General features: G+C 41.9%; 4 protein-coding genes across 4 annotated transcripts; 1 reads left to right on the forward strand and 3 right to left on the reverse strand.

Moving 5' to 3' along the window:
• Positions 1-251: 251 nt before the first annotated feature.
• Positions 252-4,680, reverse strand: T265_13698 (hypothetical protein; the record flags this gene model as incomplete). The annotated part of the gene is made up of 2 exons (XM_009170118.1): positions 252-499; positions 4,587-4,680. Coding segments are annotated over 2 exons (342 nt in total), but the record flags the coding sequence as incomplete, so codon positions are not given.
• Positions 4,681-8,886: 4,206 nt separating this feature from the next.
• On the reverse strand, positions 8,887-10,770 carry T265_05154 (hypothetical protein; the record flags this gene model as incomplete). Its single annotated transcript, XM_009170086.1, has 1 exon — positions 8,887-10,770. One exon carries the CDS (start codon positions 10,768-10,770, stop codon positions 8,887-8,889), a length of 1,884 nt encoding a protein of 627 aa, XP_009168350.1.
• A 5,590-nt stretch (positions 10,771-16,360) lies between these two features.
• On the reverse strand, positions 16,361-25,134 carry T265_13700 (hypothetical protein; the record flags this gene model as incomplete). The annotated part of the gene is made up of 2 exons (XM_009170120.1): positions 16,361-16,484; positions 25,031-25,134. Coding segments are annotated over 2 exons (228 nt in total), but the record flags the coding sequence as incomplete, so codon positions are not given.
• On the forward strand, positions 16,453-25,336 carry T265_13699 (hypothetical protein; the record flags this gene model as incomplete). Its single annotated transcript, XM_009170119.1, has 3 exons — positions 16,453-16,523; positions 24,808-24,865; positions 25,058-25,336. Coding segments are annotated over 3 exons (408 nt in total), but the record flags the coding sequence as incomplete, so codon positions are not given.
• Between the last annotated feature and the right edge of the window lie 201 nt (positions 25,337-25,537).

Raw genomic sequence — 25,537 nt, forward strand, 5'->3', positions numbered from 1 at the left:
TATCCGGTGGAACCGACAGTAGCCTGTGTTTTGTCTGGCCTTTAAGAGCGAAACAGGACTTGTTAAGACCGTTTGAAAACCATACTCATTCAGGAGGCACAAGAAGCCAAAAATCTTGACTACTCCGTGGATACAAGTGACCCTTAAGAATGGCAGTGCAATACTATGTGGTGGAGAAAATGATAATACGCTAAAGCCAGGAGAATCGACAGGTAATGCTGATAACTCGATGAAAACCAAGCCCATGATACCTGCGTTTGGTAATGTGTTGAAATATCTGTAACTCGGGTAAGTTCATTGGCTGTTGATCTGTTCGCCAAGCTTGGCAACTGCCTTGCAAACGTTTCGCCACCACACGAAGAGACATCATCAGTGCACAGTTGGGTGGACACTGATGATGTCTCCTCGTATGGTGAAGAAATGTTTGCAAGCCAATTGCCAAACTCGGCGAACAGATCAACAGCCACATGATCAACGACCAATACTTGCTTTTTTGATGCTGCATCATGTTTAGGCTAACTAAATACCTCTGATTCCTTGCCGCCGACTTCATTGCCTCGAGTCCACGTTCGCAAGAAGTGCCTACATTCAAATACATCTAAATCATTTACGGTTTACCAGCTCTACGCAAGCACATGGTCGCTCCGCCAAACGTGACCAGCAAATTCGCCACAAATACCAGGCGCCCTTATATGTTCCCACAATCACCTGTTTCTGGTTTGGCAGGTTCATTAGATCTTTCAGGCCCAAATATATATTTTCGCCTTTTTGTAATTTTCCGTACTCAGAATTAGATTTTGGAATTTTAAGTTGAAAACAAGTGGACACGTGTTTGGAGCTCCAAAATATCTTGATTTTTTTTCAAGGAACAATGATGTTTGGTCTTCAGTTTAAATGAGTTTAGGTGGTTAAAATTTCCATGTCCTAATTTAAATTGGTGAAAATAATTAAAAAAAAATAATATTCTGAAAACGTGCCAATCGTAAAGTATTTTGTCTAAGGAATCTTCAAGTCAGCCGGTTAGTGTGTGCTTCTTAAAACTGGATTTTATACGAGACTCGTCGGTTCTAACCTCATGGCAGCACTCTGCTTCTATATGTAACACCACTGTATGGGAACGGAGTCATCTCCGTTCAGTGTTTCACACGGTGGAACAGTAACAGTGAAATCAATGCACGTGATTCACTCCATATGGATAGGCCGAACAAAAGAGTCTGACAAAAATGAGCTTGGGAACAAACAGATGTTGCCTGCGGCTGTGAGTTTTGAGCGTAGTGAGTAGTGAAGAGTCAATACTTATTTTACCATAGAGAATTGTTTTTCAGTTTGAGCAGCTCCCCAGGTGTCAGCCACTTGTCGGCAAGCCAGAAGCTAGTGATGAAAAGTTTGAGAGGACATCAATGCGGTTGTGTTTTTGAAGGCGTGACAGTTACACACAGTTCATGTTCATAAATTTGGCTGACTAGATTGAGATGGTCATTCCTTCTCTATGTAAAGAAATGCTTGTGATAGCTTCATGGTGTCGAGCAGAAGACCGTGGATCGTAAAATGAGTCCTAGGTGGGATTGTCCGAACTCATACCGTCTTAGTTGTAAAATTTCACACGAATGCATCCAAAACATAAACGCCACCTGCATAGACGTAAGGCACTACTCATAGAGTTGCTGAAAACTCTTCACCAGTCGACTACCGGTTTCGCCCTTCTTGAGGCGCATCAGTTAGGTCAAGTACCCGAGTCTCCTTCAACCCCAGGTTCTAATTGTACGGAATTAACGAAATACCCTCGTTTGCGTACCAATTTGGTTTTGACGGAAGACTCACCCGGAACCCAGCTAAATCTCTCGTTTATGGTGCTTTTAAGCCTGATGCAGTACGTTCAGTTGCTGAAACACATGAACAAGAGATTCAGCTGGAATCCAAGTGAGTTTCCCGTCAGGAATGAAGTGGCAAACAAATAAGTGTATGTTGCTAACAAATGTCACCAAATCTGCTCGAAGGAGATACAGGTTCTGTGGTAACTTTTTCAACAGCCCTTCTTAGGTCAAATTTTATGTCATGATGGTTTTATGTATGTGGTGCGAGAAGAGATTTTTTCTTTCAAAACAATAATGATGATAATAAAAATAGTAATAACGATACTGTTGATGACACCACAGCCATGCCTCTATAGATATCCGTCCTTGAGGCGACGGTCTTTAAATAGAGGGATCAGATGTTCCCATGTGATGAGAACTTTGCTGCCTTAGTTTCGTGCTAAAGATGGCTTAGTTAAATAAAGGGACTTGGGAATGAATATTTCCTTCATAGAGAGCAATTTTCATTAGCCGTTCTACCAAAAGCTTCCGTTGAGTAATGCTCTGGATATTCTTTTTTCATCAACAGTACGTTGGTTAAGAGAAACGAGCTTTTTGGAATCATGTCTTTTAACCTTCCCAAATGAAACCGTCAAATTCTCAAAAAGCAGGTGAGTTTTTAATGAGCGGTATTCGGTACCATTTCCGCTTACGTAGATATTCCACCTAATCGTTATGGATGCAACCCCTGTGCATTTACGCGATTTCCAACCAAGAGTAGATAGGCAAACTGATTCGTTTTTGTTCTCCTCAGTGACGTCTTTTCAGCAGGGCCAAAACATGGCTTTCACTGTCACCTGCACAATTTACTCGGGGTAGTCACGTTCCCTGGAAAATTCCTACTCCAGCACAGTATCACATATCTGCAGCTTTTTCCAGTCGACCTCGAAGGGAACCGGACGCTTGATTCGTCTCACCTAAAATCCTTTTCTAAGCAAACCAACCATGGGTCATGTAATTACCGATGGCTGGCCTTGCTTCTAGGTAAAGTGTTGGTAAATCTTGGCTGAAATGTACACAAGGATGATCAGATAGACCTGATTTACGCATAGTGATGGTGTGACACCCCCGGGCTTTCAACCGTAAACGTGGGCAGTGAATTGAACTCCCCACATCACACTTAAGTTTACCGATACAATGGTGCAACCACAGCTTTTCTTCCAAAATGTTGACACTGCACTGACCTTACCTGACTCACTACTAAGTTCTCTTTCTCATTAACGACGTTCTGCCCAAACCGATGTCGTGGTGGTTATTCGTGCAGGGTCTTGAATGTCATGGTCGTAAGGAAAGGCGTGGCAACATTTTCATACACAGGCTTCTTCCGTAGCCGAACGGTTGCAGTTTGAGATCCTGTTTCAACACGTGAACACACCCAACTGAACACCAAGCATGCAAACGTAAACTGTTCGCTGATAGCATTCAAACTCACCCTACTACCACTCACTTCGTTCGTGTAAATTGGTGTGACCAACTGATGAGGGATAGTGGACTAGCTTTTAGTCTGTCCATATGGTTGAAAACAGAATTCATCAATTTTGTTCGTAGTCACACCACTCTCGTTTGAACGGCCGTCCTCCTGTTCTGGCGTGATTATTCCGGCGAGTCCTCACCAAATGGAGGCACTGGACTCGAGTTTCGCTCTTTTTAGAGCTCATCAGCAGTGCATATCCGATGGCCGTGCCGGGATTTGAACCCCGGACATCTGACATTCGAGATGAGCGTGTAAACATTCATCCGTTGTTGTTCTCTAGGTAAGAGGACACAGAAATCGAGTACTGTGCCTAGAACTGCTATTCGTAGAGTGAGTTAGAACCATTGGGATACTGTGGAGTTGATACTATAACAGTGCCAATAGGACTAAATGTACATTCCAACAGACTGGTGGTAGCGTCGACATTTCGTAATACACGGACGTGACACAAGCACATTTGAAAGCCGACACAGAGGTCATTTCCAATAGTGCTATTCTTAGTGGCGGTGGTATTCTCCCAAGAATGAGATAGGTGATGGCATCTAGGGCAATAATACCAAGCCTTTTGTTTCTGGTACGTTTTTTCTGATGGTGCAGCATACTAAAAACTAACCGAAATTTTTCATTCACTGTCACCGAAGTTTTCTGACAGTCACATGGGTGAGTTCCAGAGGTTAGTATGAAATAGAGCACTTCCAAAACTGCACTTTGTACGCTTGTAACCAGCCAAAGGACGCTAGGTTTTGTTGGCTAGTTTATGCCAGCATAATGCTACGAAAAAATGTCCAGTATACAGTACTACTTCACCTCACTGAATGGCATTGATGTATCACAGGCCTCAATAAATATGGACTTTTTTCCGGGGAGAATTTCGAATATCAAGATCCGCACAACAACGTCCTTCTCGGAAAATAAAAAAACACGCTAATTTTATTATGACAGACCGAAAGTTCTCATTCTTCCATGATTTCATTCTAAACCCCTCAGATCACCTGAAATCCACCCAGGTTAGGAAGTCTTTTAACAGTTCTATCCGAAAAATTCAGGTGAAACATTGGGTTAGTCCAAATCAATGTTTCACCAGTCACACTGCAATGCAGGATCCATTGCATTGTTCCTGAGTTGTCACGTGTTCCAAACTAGTCGTTTGCCGTTGATCCACGGATATCCTAAACGTGTTACCTAAGGCAGAATGGCTATTATGTACTTCAGTTGGACACACCTGGGTTAATGTGACCAGAGTGATCTCACGGACATACTGGCGCAAATTACGGACTGCAGATGCCTCCGTCGGGCTATTTTAGCTTGCTCGCCATGTATGTGACCAAGGAGCCATTGGCACTGGTTTTGCATGAGACTTTTCAAAAGTATCGCTTAAAATCTGTCAAGAATTCTCTAAATACTGGTACCAATTAGCGGACAAGTATGTGGAAGCAAGTGCCACTGCAGACGTTGAGAGCCAATAATGAGGCCATCATCATTCACTTCCGTTATCACTACCACCACATGAAAATGCCTAAATCCGGTCAAAATGTAAATCCGGTTTTTCACCCGGCTTCCGAGCAGCCCAAACGACTCCGTAGCCGACATGAGGGGGATTTCATCCCAGGGAAGCTCAGTAACTTTTTACCTGATTTCATCCCTCTAAATCATAGCGTGCATTGTGACTGCCAAACTGAAGATCCCTCACCAATAACCCAAAAATTCCATGTCCTACTGGATCACTGGTCGTTTGCCACAGCAACTGCAAACAGACTCACTGGCTGCAACGAAGTTTGGAGGGACGTGGTAAACGGATACATAGGAAGAAAAGTAAGATGATAAGGTTGACGGAAACTCGGGGTCTGCGCCTACCTGATGAGCCCCAAGAAGGGCGAAACCGGTCGTGGGCTGTCAAAGAGTTTTCAGCAACCTTGTGAGTAGTTTCCTTTATGAAAAAAGGCTTAAAGCCTTTATCAACCGCGGCTGAAAATACCGCACAACCAAATAGTCCATTTCTAGTGTTAAGTGAGGCAGTGACGGCAAGATTAGACGGCTCTTGAAGGTAGTTTTTCAGTGCTTTCTCATAAACTTCACTTGAAAACTTGAGATTGAATAACAGTCTACATGAAAGGCGGTTTCCGCACATAAATAACAGTAATAATAATATCACAGAGATAAAACCTTTAGTGTAGTACGACTTCAGCTACCGCTTTTCAACTAGAAGTACCCACAATTCAGAATAACAGTCTGAACAAACGAAGGCAGATTAATCTCTTCACTCCCGGGTTTCTGCAGCATGACCTCGCATTTCTGAAATTTTGTTCGCTTCGTTATGTTGGGGAGAAATAAACGGAGAACAGCTTGGTAATTGATCAGATGGCTGTTGATCTGTTCACCGAGCTTGGCAATTGAGTTGCAAACGTTTCGTCACCATTCGAGGAAAAATCTTCAATGCGCTGTTGATTGGGTGGAGAACAGCTTATATACTATCACAGGACAAAACGGGGGAGGCGCAATGTGCCTCTGATAACTCTTGGTGTTACTTGAGAATGCGGATCATTCGTGGAAGGCTAGTAACAACGTTATGCTGAAACTCACCAAACAGATGTAGGTGACACCCTGGATGTCGGAATGCCCTTTCAATGAGAAGCCGAGTAGCCATTAAAAGCGCACTAGAGGCTACCACGGAATGATTTTAAAATGCTTCATCTATAGCCATTGGTTTTGCAGAGGCAACGTAGCTTCCAAATTCCTGAAATGGACGTACTTGTTTCAAAACTTCCGTTATCTTGTAGCAGTGTATAACGCACAACTTAGGAGGGACTTATTGTTTAGCTAAGCTTTAAACGTTGGCTTTGTGTGCAAACATCTTCATAGAATTAATGAACGTAGAAACTGAAGTTACCAGACCAGTAAAATACGATCTTGCTGGTCTGACTGATTCAGCCTGCCATTTCTCCGCTCACATAACTTGAAACACTAGACAGCGTGATCGGTCGAGACAAGTACAAATCGCTTTCTCCGTTTTCATTTCAGTAGTTGGCAATACAGAAGTGACCAAAACTACCCGAGAGCCAATTACTGGTTTCGTCTCTTTTGGGGGATTGTCAGGTGGATCTAATCGTTTGATTCCCACCACTTTCTCATTTAAATGTGTGTACATAGATGTATTCATCTGCGAATTAAGTTTAGATCAACGTGAATATCTGGTTCTTGATACTCTTCTCTGTATGTGTCCGTCCAATGCGCCCAATAACCACATATCTACTTCAGCTATTGTCTTTTTTATCATCCTTTTCTACCAAAAATACCGACAGGCTGGGAGAAGACAAGACTTTTCGAAGAAAACAATGCCAAGGAATTTGCTAGGGTTTTCTGTATTCATTTGCCGACGAAAGTTTAGACACTTTAGACACATATGCATGATATAGTTCACAAAATCAGGGAGGGAAAAAATGACTTCCGGATGGAAAACTAGAATCTTCAAGCTCAAACCCGACTTCATGTTCTGCGCGCTAAACTTGTATTTATCAGCAGATAAGCTAAACAGTTACCTAGACGGAACACGCTACCCATAAGTTTGCTGAAAGTTCGTCAACAACCCTTTTTGGAGGTCAACAGGAGGCATAGTTCCCGAGTTTTCAGTCCAACCTTTTGGCGTTTTTCTGGACAGAAGTCGTGATATTCGACATTAGGGATTTTACAAATCATACTGAAACTCCCGTCGTGCAGTTCAATGCATGGCGTAAGATCCGCATCAACTGGATCTACTGTGTAAAGGCAAGCAAAGACTGATGATGTTACTGGCTTGGGCCTTTTGTTTTTCGAGTAAACAGCAAGTACCTTGACTAAGGGACGAACGAATAAGAAGGAGGATACTGAGTTAATCAATTGTTGTGAAGATAACTCCTAAGCAATCAACACTGCAAGAAAAAAATTTTAAGGTCATATAAAGCGAAGAATTTTAGTTGCAGCTTCCCAATTCCGATAGCTTGTACAATACTTGATCAGATGAACCAAACCTACATTTGATCAAAATATATTTTACAGAGCCATACAGGTACTAGAAGCTGTGATACGAATTATGTTTGCACTTTGTCCTCCCAAAACACAATTCATATGGAAGGCACATTACATCGCTGAATAGCCCGGTTAAATGGGGCTTTTCGCTGAGAGGTGGACATATTTTTAATAACTGTTCTGTAAGAATGGAATCACTATTATTGCTAAACATGCCGTTCTGTGTTAGAAGCAATCAATTAAATACCGTAAATTTCCATCGGCGCTGAAGAGCAAAGTAGCTGCCCAACATTAAGGGTACTTCGGTGGGACTGTTTACTTTTGGAAAATTTCAACGGTGCAAAACGGTGAAACCTCTTTGCGACAGTTATTTTATTTACTAATCATTGAATATATAGCTTATGTAGTCCCCATAATAGGTTGAACGATCCGCTGTGTAGTAGATATGACGATGCGCGTGTTTTCGAGTGCCCACCTGTTCTTTTTTCTGTACACGACTGAATAGGTTTGAAAGAGTGGCTCGGTGCCAGTCAGCTGTGATCTGCTATGAACGAAGTACATCGTCTAAGTCCACCCATGCTAATCCGATACCTCACATTCAAAGTAGCCCTGATCAGTGCAAAAAGCATCATGGATTATAGGTTAAAACCAGTTTGCCTATTGCCTCAATAGGGATATCATACTGGTTACTTTACTGTCTGAATTCAAATGTATGCTGCTAATTTCTATATGGTCTTTATTTATCGCACCGCGATCAAACATGCGCGAAACCGAAGCTCCAAACAAACCAATGAGAAAGCTTTATTTTTAAACTCCCAATGGCGTCCGTTGTCAATCTATCGAAAAAATCGCGGGCCAACACTTTGATGATCTGGCCTTTAACTGCACTGGATCTCTTTCACAATGACGGGGTGGTCCTCAAAAACTGCGCACGTGATTCCACAATCAAAACATGAAATGGATAGTGCATAACCTTGGGGCAAATGACTGTCTGTTCGTAACTGTTTGACGACAAAGGAAGATATTCAACCAACTCTTACATCTAACTCCACAATAGTGAGAAATTGATACATGCTAAAAGTGGCAAACGTGCCAGTTAATACCAAGCTAGTGATATGATCGCGTCTACACATCACAACAAGTCACTGATACTCTAACCAGAATTTGGCACTCTTTGGCCGATATAAGATGTCAGTCCTGGTACAATGTACCCAAAAATCTTGAACAGAGGTGCTCCTTCTGGTAGTGCTCATCAAAATTAGTAGCGGAAGGAGCTTACTCTGAAGAGTGACCTTTTCAAGGAGGCTCCCTCATCCGGCCCGCTTGAACCGTCAGCCTGCCTTTGAGGATTCCCAAACAACTTACCTGTCCGAGTAGAGATTTCTGTTAGGATTTGGACAAGCGACTTTCTGGAACGCACTGCCCAATTACCGTATCCGTCCGCTATTGCTAATGACTTTGAGTCGATTGGAATCAAAATTTTTGTAATAATATGTACAGCGATTTATCAAAAGATAACTAATATGACTTCTGAAACCTCTTGAAAGCGAGAACTTCTCATTGCCGGTTAATGTGTCGCTGATTAGTCGTATCGCACATCATCTGTTTTGTATGCAACCTTTTTTGTTTTTGGCGCTGATTGCAAAACCATACACGCACAACATTCTTTCGCAATTTGATTCGGTCTGCAATAAGGGCAAGTTCATCAGTCGAAGGCTTTGGTTGTGTTAGGAAGTACGCTTCTAACAAATGTTTCTCCGGATCGGTGATTGATGTCCGTCTACGTCTACGATCCGTCCCGTAGAAACGCATCTCCTCGGAGTAGTACTCAGACTCAACGATATCGTCTTGACCGATAGTCCTGGTCAGTCGTCTTTCCTCGTGTTCTCGTTCCACGATATCCAACCACTCCTCAAGGATGGGCTTTAAAACCAACATGTTGTTGTGTGATAAGGTGAGCGATTCAAACCGACAAATGGTAGACTGAGACAAACACCCGAAACCACCTATCTGGAGACAGCCTAATGCACGTCCAACCTCAGCCTGTGTGATACCCAGTTTCATTCGACGCTGTTTGAATTTGTTGGCGAATGCCCTCAGTTCGTCAATTTCATGTGCACCACTGTACACAGTGGCTGTTACTTGGTCTGGTGTTAGACTTCTGTTTGTGTGGGTTATGGAGTCGTTCAATGCTGTTTCACACTGTCGTGTCAAGAGTGTATCACACAAGTACCGATTGAGGTTTTGTGACAACAAATCAATGCATGATTCACTTGGACCAGTTCGTTTGTCATTGGGTATTGTAAATGAGGGACTTTCACATCTACTACTCACCTTGGAAGTTGGGTGCTCAGACGAAGGCATTAACAGTTGAGTGAAGGCGGACAGAAAACCAAATGAACGACGCAGATTGTCGTAGGCTTGAGCTGAGTTCTGGGCGCAAGTGACTTTACTTCCATGCTTAGCGACTGCTTCACTCCAGTAGGTGGTGGACACCTCCGCGTTATGAGAATCCACTTCGTGGCGGTTTAAATCGAAATTGTTGCCAAAATTTATTTTTGGTTGTTCTGTGTGCAAGGCCTTCCCGTGCCACTCCATCAACACTGGACATTGACCTTCATCTTTCTGAAGGCACTGCTGTTCCTTAATAAGTACTGATTTACTTTGTTCTGGAAGTCTTGTTGTATATTTTGGTAGATCTGTTGACTTAATTCCAGCCAAGTAAGAAATACTCTCCTCATTGTTTGGTCGTTTCTCACTGTTTGCAAAGTAAGATGATTCAGCAGACAAGTTTAATGAAGAAAACGGGCCAAAGCGGAGAGTTTCTGTTTGTAAGTCATTGAAATCCGATGTAGACGGCCCCACACCCGGTGAATCGGTGTAGTACGAATATTGTGAATGACACGCTTCAGCAGCTTCAGCCCTATATGGAAGAGAGTTTGGTGTGATCATGTGTACTGAGTTGGGTACACAAGGTATAGGCTTGCCTCCCCAGGGTTTATCGGATGCATACCCTTCTTTTGAACAACTGGGGCTAGAAACCTTATGGCAATTTGCAGAAGATGAAGAGAAGCTGTCAGATTGTGGTGGACAAAACGCATGCGGGGAATATGAAATCTGACTGAACATTTCTCGACAGTGTGGTCCTTCAGCCGCGCTATAAGAGCACCATTCAGAGCATGGGTTGTGAGGTTCTGTAGAGCTGGGGTTTGGAATAACTTTGCGTAGGAGGTGTGTGCTAATGTCCGTGTCACTCCTAAAATAATTTTCAGCGGTGGTGCTGTGAAAAGTACACTCCACTGCGCCATCCGGATGTACGATTTGATACACACGTGGCTCTGTTAGCTGGCTGGGAAAAATCGGAAAGGCGCCTTGCCGGAAGATGTGAGGGGAAGAAATCTCTGTATCATGTATTGACGAATAAGATGGCATGGAGTTCATTTCAATGGTCGTCGAGTCGGAGCTTCCATTAAAGGAGGCTTGATCGCAATATAAATTCGATTGACTATAGGCCTATAGAAGAAAATGAACAGAGAACCTCAGCATTCGAACAGTGACTCTTCGAAGAGTACAATACAACATACATAGTCTTATAAAGAAATTCTAAGTAATTCTGCTATCTGAACTTTTTACCGTGATATTTCTGTGGTATTCGCCAATCACCTGAGACAAAAGTTTGTGTTAATATTTCAAGGTTCGAAACCAAACGACAAGAAGGTTGCCCATTTCGCGCCCGTGTAATACGCGTTCATTTGTACCGTATGTGACTCACTATCTCGTAAAACACTTTCACCCTTCGTCAGAAGAGGTATTTTTTCAGATGATTGCCAATTACATTCCAAAGTGCAATGAAAATGAGTCATTTTGTATGCGGAAAACGTTCTAAGCAAGGATACTGTCTAAACTCTTCCCCACACTGTTCTTGGTAAAAAAAACAAATTATTTTGTACTTTAAGAAGAAGAATCTTTGACACGAAGGGGAAACGTCGAGTGATCAATTGCAGCAAATCTCACTATCGTAGGTAGATGTGCTGACATACAGGTAAACTTAATTGATTTTCTTGCACCAGGGAAGACTTTGCAAGTCTCTCCACCCACACCCCATTGCAAAATCTGAACAGATGCATAGAATTTCCCCCGCGAGAAATAGTTTCACCTCGACAGTTAGCTATTTATGCTGTTTGTAACTTTGGCCTTCCTAGATGCCTTTCTGCATGCGCTCTTGATTCCGAGACATCTCGAGCCGAGTCGATTGTAGTTGATGCTAAAACAAAGGGTAAAATCTCTCTCTAAAGTTGCAAATATCTAGTGTGTGTTATTATGTTGCACCATATATCTCCTGTCACCGAAAGACCACTTTGCAGCTGTAGCCAGCGGAAAATGATCATAATATCAATCCAAGCACACCTGTAGAGTCACCCTGTTGTCCTAGTGGAGGGGATATTGCAGTCAAATTTCCTAGGAACATTCTATAAATGGTAATGCTAGTTGGACAGATAAAAGAAAATGGAATGGGACGCACGATCAGGAATAATCTAAAGCGATAAAAATCTGTTGTACCTCAAGAACAACCGGCGAAATTAGAGCACATGTGTAGGTATTTCAGTACTGGACAAATTACGCATATAAACGACAGTCCACACGGATCTACAACAGTCTACAAAAATCTCACACAGCTTTTCAGAGGACGAATGAAAGTGGAAATTTCTGATGGGGTGTGCCAGACAGATTAGTCATATAAAATCATCCTTGGTTCTTTATTCAAGTTTCCTTTTGGTAGAGGCTCTCCATTCACTGGGCGTGACTTCCTCAAGTAGATTTTTTTGGTCGGTCCCTTCTTGTGCTGTTCGTAAAATCGGACAACAAGACTAATATGGTTTAGATTACGGGAGAAGACTTTTGTTGCTTTTTTGAGTTTTTTCTAGGAACTGACAGGAAGTTCCGAGTTCATTGTTTTTCCGTCTAATGTAATGATAAGCTAATAAGCATTTGATTGATTTCTGTGTTAGATTGAAATTCATGAAAAATCAAGTGAGAATGATGGGATTCGATATTTAAAGGCTGAGTACTCACTCCTAGTCATTCGTAAGCACTTCCCCGGAGAAATTTATAGCTGTAAATTGTAAGATCTGTGGCTGAATTCACACGAAATAATCTTTTGTCTCGTTCAGCCCAGCACTGAGGGACCGGTGTGCGAAATTTTTAAGTGTTTTTTGTGTGAATAAGCTTGTTGCTTACCATTTCGGCGGCCCAAGTTCGAACACAACATAATTGTCCCAATAATAACTGTCAGCTCCCGTTCTGATTAGCTGTAGACACATGCTGTTTACCATGCACATTGAAATACTTTCCTCATATTACCCAATTTCTAAACACTTCTGTTATCTGCGAGAGGACATGAGACAGCTTTTCTGGCAAGATTTATCTGGCCTGGTGCGATTTGAATCAAGTGGAAATCAAATGACGAAGGGGCTCCGAGTAAAACAAGTGACATGGTGACCATACGTTTATCTTTAAAGCGGTTCTGGTATGAGGACCTTTGAATGCTTTTTTGGACCAAAATCCAGAACCGATTTGTGATTCATTCGATCAATGAATTATTTACAGACACCGTAACCCCATCTGAAGTATCTTCTTAGGTGTAATAGGCATGCAGTTTTCTTGCACGATTGCAAGAGCTGTATTGTTCATTAATTTTACTTAAACTTAAGCCGTCTACTAGCGTGAAATTAATGAACGCCCTTCTCTTCCTTGCAGTTTTCTACTCCATTCTTACTTTGAATGTGACCGCTGCTCGGTTCGATTTACATATAACGTTCATTTGATCGGCCACAACAGTAGTCTAGAGCTTATCTGACATAAATCTTGGTTTGATCATACTTTTCCGTGAATAGGTTTGACAGGGAAATGACCCATTCATCTCGAATGACACGGAAATAGGGTGCAGCGACTGTAGTGAATTGTAAATTGTTTGGAAGCTCTGGGACGTTCTTTTGAAAAACTAACACATCGCAGTAATAAGGTCATTCATTTTATCTATTTGATGCATTCCAACACATTTCAATGAACAGTTGACGAAAAGGTAAACCGTTTTTCAAATAAACGCATACAAACACTCATCAATCTAGGACACCGGATAAACATACAGCCCCGTAGCATCAAACCAAATATGCGTACTCAGCATCGGGACGTCGGGCAATGTTGTGTTGTGACCATAGAAAACACAAGTTTATTCTTATCACCTGGTCAGTGGTATGACTCAAGAGGTCACAGGCCGAAAGTGATGAGGAACCATTTCCCAAACTTACTCTTGGATAGCTTGAATGTCAAAAACTAGGAAACAAATATTTCATCGATAAAAAACAACTTATTATAATTTTTCATTATCATTCGTTAATAAAAAACATCCTGGCAATAAGAACGGCGTGAATTTTAAATGGCAGCGTAAACATGAAACAACTGATTGGGACGCAATGCTGAAGTCGTTGAATATGACGTGCATATTGGATCCCAATAATTCACTTATTGTGCTGCTACTGTGAGAAGAATTGCCTATGAAGAGGTAGTGTTTTCAAGAAAAGAGCATCAGAGAATCATGAGAGAGGATAGGTAAGATCCATTCAAGAGGGCCGCCTTCCAAGGGCGGTGCGAACCACACTCTCTAGTAGAAATATTTTTACTACGAGTATGCCGTAGAATTAGAGCAGACCATATTTGACTGCCCTGAGAGCAAAGTAATGGACGTATGATCAGCCCAGAAAATGCGCTCATCCTCAGAGTTCTTTGAATAACCTGTTCACTAACCGATTCTGGGGGAAACGCCAACAGTTTGTGCGCAACGCCAGTGCGTGAAATAGTTTGTGAGGACATTTTTATCCGCTGTTTATGTAGTGTTTTATGAAGGGTGCGCAACTACTCGTGTACTATTGGTCACACTGGCAGGCGGCTCTTTAGTTGACTCAAGTGGTTAGAGCGCGAATTTACTGACCGGAAGGCTCGTGGTTCGAACCCGACCTCTGCCTCTCGACTTCCCCTGTCTAGGCTTGGGCAACCTGGCAGTATCCCAGCCTCGTGCTTCCTTCGGGTAGCATGGCGGCTAGGCATCGGAAGGGTGTTACAGCTGAGAAATTTTAAAAAAAGTTTTAACCTCTACTTTAAGTTTGTATGGCTGCTGGATACTCATACGAGCTTCTACAGATGATTCCCGAAATAAATCAGACGGTACCTGGAAGCCCTTCTATGTAGGCTCATTCAGCTTTTGGCGACAGTCACACTAAATGAACCCTATCGCCGCTGTAACACTAACTAGACGACACGTTTCTCTACTCATTACTATAATATACTCGGTCAATTTATGATTTAAGACTCTCAGCTGTTCTGATTCGCTTTGGAACAACCAGTGAAAATATATGAACCAAAATATTAGAACATCACTCAGTGTTCTTGAGGTTCTGTTGAACCTACATAAACCCGAACAGTACTTTCCCTAGTGGTCAGCGAAGGTGCTTCATGTACGGTTCTTTAGGTGCATATTCTAGGGACAGTGGCTACATGAAAGATCAACGCACTAGAAACATTTCTTTAAGACTGAATTAAATAGGACATGTCTCAAGTTTGGAACGTGAAATTATATTTTTTTTACGTTGTAGCAATTTTCTGAATGTATCGATTACATGAATCTTCCATTGGACCCAAGCTGCTATGAATAGACTGCTGAACTTTGTTGCCAGACACAGTCAGTTACTGACAGGTATGCAATGTTGACAATACATCACCAACCCCTTTCATACAAAACCCAAACAGGTAAGCGGTTTGTCATAGATCTTGTGCTAGTTTCAAGAGTTTGTACGTAGCAATTTCCAGCTCTGTCAGTCCCCTAAGAACTTCCGTCCTCATCTAAGTTCCTACAAATCACTTGGTCGCCAGATGCAAAACAATGACTTCGAACTAGCGTACCGCATGACAGTTTGGCCTATCTACCTGTACAGGTGTGGCGCCCCACTGGTTGATGAATGTCCTAGCTGTTTTCGACGAGTGATCTATGCAAATGTTGTGCTGACCTGTTTGAAAACTCATGGGATCGATCGAGCCCATATCAGCTTGACTAGCATGTACCTTCTTGCACTAACCCTTAGTTTATTAATCAGATAACGTCTTTATAGGTTGTCCGAAATCGTGAGTTTGGAATCATTCAGATCACCTAGATCGTTAGTGAAACGGCCAAGCTAATGTCAACCCGTTTTTGAAACGGTGACCTTTCGACTTTGGTGATTTTACTGCTAATCGGAGTACATCACAGGTGGACAATGAAAATCTTAGATAGGCTTAAAGGCCTCGACAACGCTAATCATGGCGTTTCGCTGAGCCTACACTAAAATGATCATTGCAAGGGTCGCGTCCAATTCTTACCTTTCGTTGGTGAAAAACTACGGAAAACCATGTGAAAGTCTCGAGAGTAGCCATTTCACTTTAGACTGCTTTCTAGCGAAAGTCGCAGCCGAATATTCTCACCAGAAACTAATTTTGAGCATCTGCACACTGGGGAATATCCACAGAATTCAGCATGAAGGAGATTTTCATTATCAGGCGAAAAAAACTTCGAGGGTGAACTTCGACTTGCAAAAACAACACAAAATGGGTCCAAGGCAATAATAATGGACTGTTATCCAAGGCTACCAAGGTCATCCAACAAGCCTGAGAAGCCAACCTGAAGCCCGTGAACATTAATCCAATAGAGTGAGAAGATAAAGCCCTTAAATTTCTCCTGCAGCATCAGCAAATATTTTTTTTAAATTACAGCTTTGGTTCATCGAAAATATGATCAAACACCAAAAAAATTTTCACTAAGAAATAGTTCAAGTTTATTGAGGCGGATAACAATCGACAACTTGTATACATTTGTAATGTACTACTCATAAGGTTGCTGAAAATCCGTCGACAGCCGACGACCGGTTTCGCCTTTTTCGGGTTCATCAGGTAGGCGCAGTCCCCGGATTTCCGTCAACCTTATGTTCTAATGAAACCAGCAACTTTATGAAAACCTTGAAATCAGCAACCCTATGAGTAGTGCATTACAAATATGTACATGTATCACGATATCTCGAATGTCGTAGCGACTGAAACATGAGGCGGCCTGGTGCAGCACATTCAGTTGCCTGGAAATATCAAAAACGAGGGTTTCAGTTGGGTGTTAGGTGAATCTCTCGAAAAACCAACTTAGTTTGCAAATGAGTGTATATTCGCTAATCGACAACTTGATTTTCAGGTGACAAATTCCGCAGTCAATTTCCTGCTTTTAGTTATCGCAATTTTTCAACAAACACCATATCAATTTTCGAATCACATCCTTCTCGTGAATTGATAAGCATTGCGGAAAATTATACCAATTGGTTCAACCGTCCAATCATTTTGCTGGCTGGTAAGAACGTAATTGGACACTAACTATCATTCGTGGCACCGTATTTAGAAGTGACTGACTTCTCAAGGCAAAATGTGTTGCTCAGTATGAAGTCATTATCAGAGTACCATGTGAAGCACTGTCTGCTGTCTAGCTAATAAACCTCAACTAGGAAAAAGTTGGTGAAACTTGGAAAGAAAGATATTGGTTACTTCTGTAGAAGGGGCTGACGTCAAAAGTAGAAGCTTAAGAGAAGCTGAATCGCACGTCGTGCAAAGAGATTGGCATAGCTGAAGCGTTCGCATGATACCTACTTGGGTTCCTGTGCAGGTTGTTTGTCATACTCACATTTGCATAAGTCTTTCGTATGGAAGTCGTACAATGGTAATAACGGTGCTGACAGAAAAATGTTGATTTTTCGGGCAGGCTCATGAAAAACCAATGCGGAAAGCTTGCCTACACGCTCGATATGAACCAGGGTCTGAAATAGCAGAGCGGTGCGGCACTCGTGTTACAACCATGGAACTATGGGTATGCTTCCAGCCTTCAGTGTTCTGTTGCGTTCTGTCTGTTGCGTTGTAATTACGCAGACAACCATCCGAAATTTCCGCGTTTATTTGACAAATGTTATGAAACATCAAGTCTTCCTCGCGCTCGTCCTGAATCGAGACGGCGCAGTGTCTTCTTCTGAGACCTCAAACCGTTCACTCATATTGCACCCTCAGCATTTAGCCATCATTAACACTTAGGTGGTTCTAGGGTTGAAAAAATGCTAGAATGTCCAGCTTTTGGACTGTAGATCGGTAGACCAGCCCTCTTAAACGAGAGAAGTGGCAAAATCACAGCCTACTTTGAGTACTAACCTACTTCTCATTAGCACACTGCTGAGGCACGGATGCACAATCGGGCTGGATGGAACACTTAATAGCAAAGGAAACAACCTTCCTCTATAATGGATTTCATGATAATTCAAACAGACAAAGATAGTGAGTACACACTAAAATCTTGCCATATTCCACGTGCCTAGAAAAGCAAACAGTGCAGTGTGTGATTATATCGGGCGTTTCACCGAACTAACGCAAGCCAAGCTGTTCCAGCTGACTGATTCCTCTTCACCGCGAAACTAAAGCTAGACATATCAGTAAAGAATAACACCAATCATATCAAGGGAATATAGCTGAGCCGCAAGAACGTTCTGCTTTCTTTCTCCGCGTTTCATCCTGGATAATGCAGATAATCTAGGATTCACCCAATCAGATCATTTCCGCATCCACCGAAGAAACCGTAGCCAACAGGCAGCCAGTCATGTGATATAAACCCACAGCCCGGATGATACAAGGCATTAGCTCTTGCAGAAGCAACTTAATCATACTACTAACTCATGTATCGGATTACGGATTTGAAATTCTAACCTTTCAGGACTCGCAGAAGAGAAGAAACAAATGAGTACCGTTCACAAAACTTGACAGTCTTTTCTTGAGAACACGACTCCTAAAATCGATGTCTGAGTTACCTCCTTAATACTTCACGGAAAATCGAATATTCATGAAGAACTGAAGAGCGCACGCTGTGAATTGTAAAAGTACCCAACTTACTCTCTATAAAGCGGGTTAACGGGGAAAATGTTGATGCATGTTAACTTGTAACCCCAAAATACTCCGCAAAATAGTTATGCTTTAAATAGAGAAAATTTTCTGCTCCACTATCCTATAAAAAACTTTGAAAAGCACTTGATGACTTCACTCCACTTGATCATTGGCAAACGAACCTCACGTGTGTTGGAAATGTCATTTTCTGCACAGAATGACATCGTTTTTTCACGAGGATGTTGATCATAGATTTAAAAGCTCTAAATATCTTCTTCGTACTATGTCAATGAATGGGGTAAAATACAGTAACACTTCGCTGGACCCTAATTACGTTTGCGTTTCTGTCGGTCATTAGCCACACTCCAGAATCAGTTTGCTAAACTGTGCTGAGGAAATTCTAACATCTCACAGCCAATCGTGTGTGTGTATGGTCTACTGAATAATCATAAGGAAATCTGCGACATACGGAAATATACTGTCAGAGCGGTTCTTGAAAATTTCGAAAGGCTTTNATGTTATTAAAACTGCCGGGTGTAAAAAAACCTATATGAATAGGCCTGCGCATTGAAACATTAATGTACGATTTGATGATGTCATTTCGACTGGTAACAAAAAACTTACAACCTAACTGCTCAGATCAATAAACACTACGTAAGTCAACCATACCAACCATACCCTTGAAAGTAAAGGCGGTTCATTCATTTTCCGGTAGTATAAACTCAATTGTGACAAGGTCCATATGCTACCAGCTACCCACCCTTTCGCTAAATTCGCTACTACACTTAGTAAACAATTGACCCGTGAGTCAGGTACTAGATACACTTGACTTTGGTTAAACCTAACTCATGTTAAATTAGGCATTACATCGACTAGATGTGTTTTGGTTATCAGCGAGTCAAGGACAAAATTGAGGGATATCACTCGAGGCAAACTTCAATAAACAAGCTTTCTTCAAGCATCCGCGAAATTATGATTCTGAGTACATTCCATTCTGAATTCCAAATCAAGCATTTTTGTCAGCCAGACTTTGCATAACTGCTTGGATGGGCAAGCATGTTCTACTGATGCTTCAATTGGGGAAACACTTTCAGCAAAACGCTTGCAGAGTATTTCTCCTGGTCTTCTTTGAAACAAAAAGGCCAATGTCAGGATTTTCCACTGGGGATATACAGATATCCACATCCAAGTTATATGAAAGAATTTTGGCGCCGGATCAGCTCAACCAAGATTACCGCATCTACTTGAAATTTCTGGAGATTAATAACTGTGAGATACTGATTGAAGAGTTTTTTATCCATAGGGGACGAACTACTCATAGGGTTCCTGAAAGCTCTTCGACAACTCACATATGACACACTCATTTGTATTCAGCTGTGTCTTCCCTTAAAATCTAATTACTGTGAGAAGTAGTGCATTTTGCGGAGAACTGCTTTAATTCACATGGTTTTGAAGTGCTCTGCTAGGTCCGTTATTTAAACAGTTTCAAAAATGACCCAGTCTACCGCATCAAGTCGCTGACGATGTTACCTAAGCATGTACATAATTGTTACTGACCGCTGTTTGGTCAAGTTTCCAGCAGTTCGAATTTACTATTAGTCCTGTGAACTTTATGTTCCTTAACACTGAGATGCTATGGTGAGTGGAAATTAGACTGCTTTTCTTAGAGAACCAATGAATCTACCTTTGAAAAATTCGCCATTTGCTAGGAAACTGGGTGCCCGTTAACCGCACGATGCCCTTAGCTGCGAAAAAAATAGTTAAAAAATAGATAAAACTTTTTACGCCAAAAGTATCGTACTCTGAACTCAATAGCCTGTCTCTTTTAGTCCGGCAGGGCACGTCGTATCCTTCGAAAATTCAATCCCATTGTACGAATACTGAGCGCCAGGACACTATACAATCTACACTTCATTTTCGTGTTGAGCATTATTCCGCCTTTGTTGCCGCGCGTGAAAGGGCTGTTATTCTAGCTGTAAGACAAGGCGCATCTTATCTTAAGTTAGCGCTTCTTGAAGCCTGATTTTGTTGAAATTATAAATACATTATTCACAGATGCTTTCGGGTAAGTGAATGAAACGGATGAACCCACTTACGAAGAGCGTTTTGAACAAAGCTGGTTAGCAACTAGGGCGTCTTTTGGTGTGTACTGCTATGTAGTGAACCTAAAAACATGTTTAGCAAAACTATCTTTCACCGAACCAGTATGGTTATTTTAATGGTGGTCCCTGACAGGATGTAGTCAGAATTACGCTTACGTTCGTGAGTGTACTGGTAGGAACATTCATAGCAATCGGCCATAAACAAAAAAATGACTAAAAAGCAACGTGTATATATGTTCAGCTTACGTCCTGAAAGTAACAGAATCCATTCTCGTCGTAGCCGGTCATCATCATCTTCCCCGTCCTGCTGAGGAGTTTAAAACCTCATGAATGTTCATTGTCATTCAGTATAGCTGTACATTCACTGCGGGTAGAGGGAGACAGTGGACTAACGCTAACCAATCAAGTAGGAGCTGGAGGAAGAGGATAGAAAGCCGTCATCTTCACTGTCCAATCAAATTTGGATGCGTGCGCTCACCTCCCGTAAAATGTGGCTGTCGAAAGAGAATATTCACCTGCGCGCTTCACTTGTGGGTAGTGCTGTGGAAACAATGATGATTGTGAAACTATTCAAACACAGCTACGTCTGGAATCCTCCACACAATACGGATTATACAGTATGCTGTTCTTCATCTCTGATGAGTTAATCTCTTTGACGAGACCAGTAGACATGAGGTCAGGAATCATCTTCACTTCGTCACCGAAGGACACTGTTTTCTCACCACAAGTTCACCGAATAATTAAGCACCTGATGCATTTTACCTCGCTTGGATGCAGTGGACTTTGTGGGGCAGCACTGAAATGACAAAGAGTGACTAACCGAATCTTCCGTACAGAACAGTAGTTAGGTGAAAAGCACATTATGAGGCTGATTGAATGTTTCTAACCACTTTGTAACGCGCATTACGTCACAAATTATGGTCCGGAAGGAAGTAAAAACATATTTACTCCTGATTAACTTATTTTGTTGTCAGTAGTTGCTGGGGTTATCATGTGTAAAGATATTACTGTTGCCATTTGATTTCGCTTGTTGGCCCAAGCTTTGTCCACCACAACAGTAGTAGGGCAAACACTAAGTTGAAGGTTGCTGAAACCAGAGGAGTCCACGATGCGAAAAGAACCATTTCTTCGATCACTCATTGAAGCAACTCAGCTGTCATTTTGAGGTCAGAGTGCATCAGGCCCCTTTTCACAGACTCTCCTGCTTTTCAGAATTCTGACCGAAAACCACATTGCTAACTTGACAACTGATCACAATGAATAAACTAGCGTTTGAAAGTCCGGTAGACAATAAAAAAACCATAAAATATACTATTTCTAGCCGTAATGCAGTGAAACTGTGAAAACTAAATTCAGTAAAGTGAAACATTTTTCACTGATCGATCTACTTAGAAATTGCAAAATAATAGGAAAGGGCACGTGAGCACAACCTCCAGTTCTTTTTTCCTTCAAACATATTTCAGTGCCCTTTAATCCAGAGTCTATCATTCGGTAAAAAACTGAAACAAACGCAGCATTTGAAAGGACCTATTTTGATTTCAGAGAGTTTATTGCATGAAAAGGCATTGTAAACCTCGTAGGGAATTTCCTCCTAAGCACCAATTTGCACTTTAGTTAAAAAATCTGGATTCACCCTGCGTTAGGTGTTACCAGCTTATTTATGCTAGCAGTAGTGGAAGAGGTTCAAAAGCGCTTTAGCAAGATGTCTGAAAGATTGTTGTTTCGAGATATGTGAAACATATAAGTACCTTTTGCAGTCTCATAATGTTCTTTTTATAAATGCGTTTCCAGAAAGCAGCGATGCACTCAGCATCGCTTCGCTAAACTTTTCTTCCAACGATGGAGACATTATATTCTTACGGTGGGGAATATTTATTGAGATTGTAAACTCATTTTCAAATGTCGGCGTTCCGGAAACTTGATTTTGCAAAGTAAAAAGGATGCCAACAGGGAAATGGCAAAGCTGGGTTCACGTCTCAAGAAACAGGGGATGTGTCGACCGTCTCACAGTTCTTGATTGATTATGAGTGCTGTGATAAAGGGGACGTAATGTTTTGTTATGGTACACAGTAAGAAAACTGAAAAAATATATTCAAGGGTGCTAAAGGCTGTATGGACTACAGCAGTCTTCTGAACTGATGTCAGTGGGTGATAGGGAAGACCACTGTCTGGTTTGGAAGAGGTGTGGATCATTTGAAGCTTCTTGAACCCCATATTTATTCTCTGCATCCACATCAACAAGCTGGCTATGTTCACATCTCTTTCATTGCCAAACCAGCCGTCGCCGTAGCCCTCTGAATCTAACACCGTATATGTCAGCATCGCAAGAGATTAGTTATGTTTTATATGGCACACTTTGTCACTAGATGTCCACTTTTTATCCGCTTAGTAGTGGGGGTTCTCTAATTTTTTTTTTGAAGACAGCAATGAGCAACGGAGGAAGCCAAAAATTGGCTCTTAAGGATAGAAGCATGGACAGTTGGATTTTCAGCTAAAACCCGAAGGAGTTCTCCCAGACAGTCTTCGGCCTCTTCACCTTGCGACACTCAAGACAAAGAGAAAGTGATTCCCCTCCTCTATTGTTCAAGGAAATCTAAGTACACTGGCCAGTAACTAGTATTTGTTATTCGTGCAATCGTGAGGTATATTTGAGCTGCTTGGGCGGAAAAACAACGTTATATATCTCTCCTACTCAGGTGCCCGGTTCTTATTCAGCATAGGAGACCGTGAAGAAATTATTGATACTTCGCATATGGTCCAGAATAAGTAAACAGAAATTAGAACTGGTCGTTTGCACAGGACTTTGAATCCAACAGTTATTAGTTATGGAGCTTTCTGAACAAGCCCTACTATGGGGGAAAATGGAACACGACTTGTGGTTGTGCTCTACACTAAGGTATGCTTTCGTTGGCATCCTCTACACAATCAGTTTATAAAGAACAAAGCACCCAAATTACTTGCCTCCACAGAGTGAAATGACAAAAGAACAAGTTTTCAGAAACTACTGAGTACACCTTAGTAGTTGAAACGCTTTTAAAGGGGTGCACCAAGAGCAATGCAGTCGAATTAGTGAGACCTGCGACCCCAAGATACCGTGTTCAGTCGGAGAATGAGTTTGCTTCTGTCGCAAATCAAAACATGGTTTCTTTCGTTCTGTTTATTCATAATTGTTGCAAAATCCAGCTGAAGGATGCGCTAGTTAATCAACGCGTCCTGGATAGTAAAACGATGACTAGGAGGCTGACAGCAACCCATGTCTTTTATCCGTCAGCTCAATTTTTGGTGCCTTGCATCGGGTAACAATGATTCCATGCAAGCAAGCACATATCGTGCGGTTGTTTCTGCGTCGTGATAAAAGGTGCAACTGTTCAGAGAGAGAAAAAGCGATTAGGGCAAACGAAAAATTTAGAAATGAATGTTTACAAATAAAGTGCTGGGATTCGGTGTAATGTGCAAATTCGATCGTTCCAAACTACCATGAAGACGAATCACAGCCCTCGTCAGAAATGCAAGTTCCTGCTGTGTCGTGCTCGATGAACCGCGCTAAAGCATTACAAAGCCCAATAGAAGACAGAAAGTTGGGTAATGATAGAAGACGTTGAATAAATTCTAGACAGAAATAAGAGGATTGATAGATGGTGATCGATCAACCTCAGCTACATCGAGTGTGTGTGTGTGTGTGTGTGTGTGTGTGTGCATAGCGAATAGGAAACATGGGAGTTTGTTCGGTTCCACTGTCGTTGTCTCCAGTGCAAGCCCACTGCTCTGAACGCCAGTTTCTGTAGTCATCTTTCACTGCGCGATCGGAAAACTGAAATCTTTCTAAATACAGTCCTTACCTCGCTTAGCGGCCTTCGCCCCAATGTCAGTTTCTCCGATACAACGAACGACCCTAATCAACAAAGCTGATTAGGGTGGGATTTGAAGAGAAATTTTGTAGTTAGTTGATTTTCACGGTCGTGTTTATGGTAAAACAGATGAAATTATTGTCTGTTTGGGGCCCTCTACATTCTTCTGCATTGCGAAGGAATTCAATGTAGCGTTGACCTCTTTCCTAGAGAGAGCACTCCAAGTAGACATCAAAACCTCATAGAAGACAGGTCTGGTAGTCCTTTGAAGCAATACATGAAACCTAAAGCCGTGCTAAGTATATCTGTCTGCTCGGAAGGTGAAATATCCACCCCGGTTGCGCTGCTTGCTTTCTGGCCATGAATTCGTTGGTTTCGATTTATCTGAAGTGCACCGCATGCTAGATTTACCAAAGTTTTACAAAAGCAAACTACCGCTTTGTTTAGTTTTGTAAATCAACAATAAAGAGTCGTTCCCAGCAACCTGTAAGAGGAATTTCTTGTTGTGTAACCCCTCTTACCTTTCGTAATGCACTACTCATAAGGTTGCTGAAAATTCTTCGACAACCCAAGACCGGTTTCGCCCCTCCTGGGACTCATCAGGTAAGGGCAGTCCCCGAGTTTCTATCAATCTTATGTTCTACTTGAAAACATGAAAGCATGAAATTGGCGAAATGCCCTCATTTGAAAACAAATTTGGTTTTGCGAGAGACTCAACTGGAATCCAGCTGAGTCTCGTTTCTGATGAGTAGTGCGTTGCGAAAACACATGTATCGAGTATTTCGAATATCATAGCAATTGAAACATGAGGCAGCCTTGTGCAGAACATTCAGTTGCCTGGTGACATCACAAAAGAGAGATTCACCTGGGTTCTATGTGAGTCTCTCAGAAAACCATAGTTGTTTGCAGATTAGTGTGGCTCTCACTTTTGATCTTCTTAATATTTTCTCCTCGGATTTACCAGCTTGGCCCAAGTTTGCCTACTGCTTTTTTAGGGGGGGAGGCATTGATTCAGAGGTAATCGAGTGTCCAATAAGCGCTGATTTCCTCGGCTTGTTGGATCTGCATATGATAGGTAAGAAGATGGATTTTGCTTAAATATTTGCAGTCCAGGATAAAATTACCGATTTTTAAGTGGTATTTTTCACTGTCAGACATCCATACCATCTTATTGTGTCCTCTCACTTCATCATCACAAGGGCACACAACCTCTTTTTGTGTTCCCCAAATGATAAGAATTCTTAGGGACTTCAACCCATCTTTCCATTATAAATT

Source organism: Opisthorchis viverrini, assembly GCF_000715545.1.
Source record: "Opisthorchis viverrini unplaced genomic scaffold opera_v5_93, whole genome shotgun sequence".
Taxonomy (NCBI): domain Eukaryota; kingdom Metazoa; phylum Platyhelminthes; class Trematoda; order Opisthorchiida; family Opisthorchiidae; genus Opisthorchis; species Opisthorchis viverrini.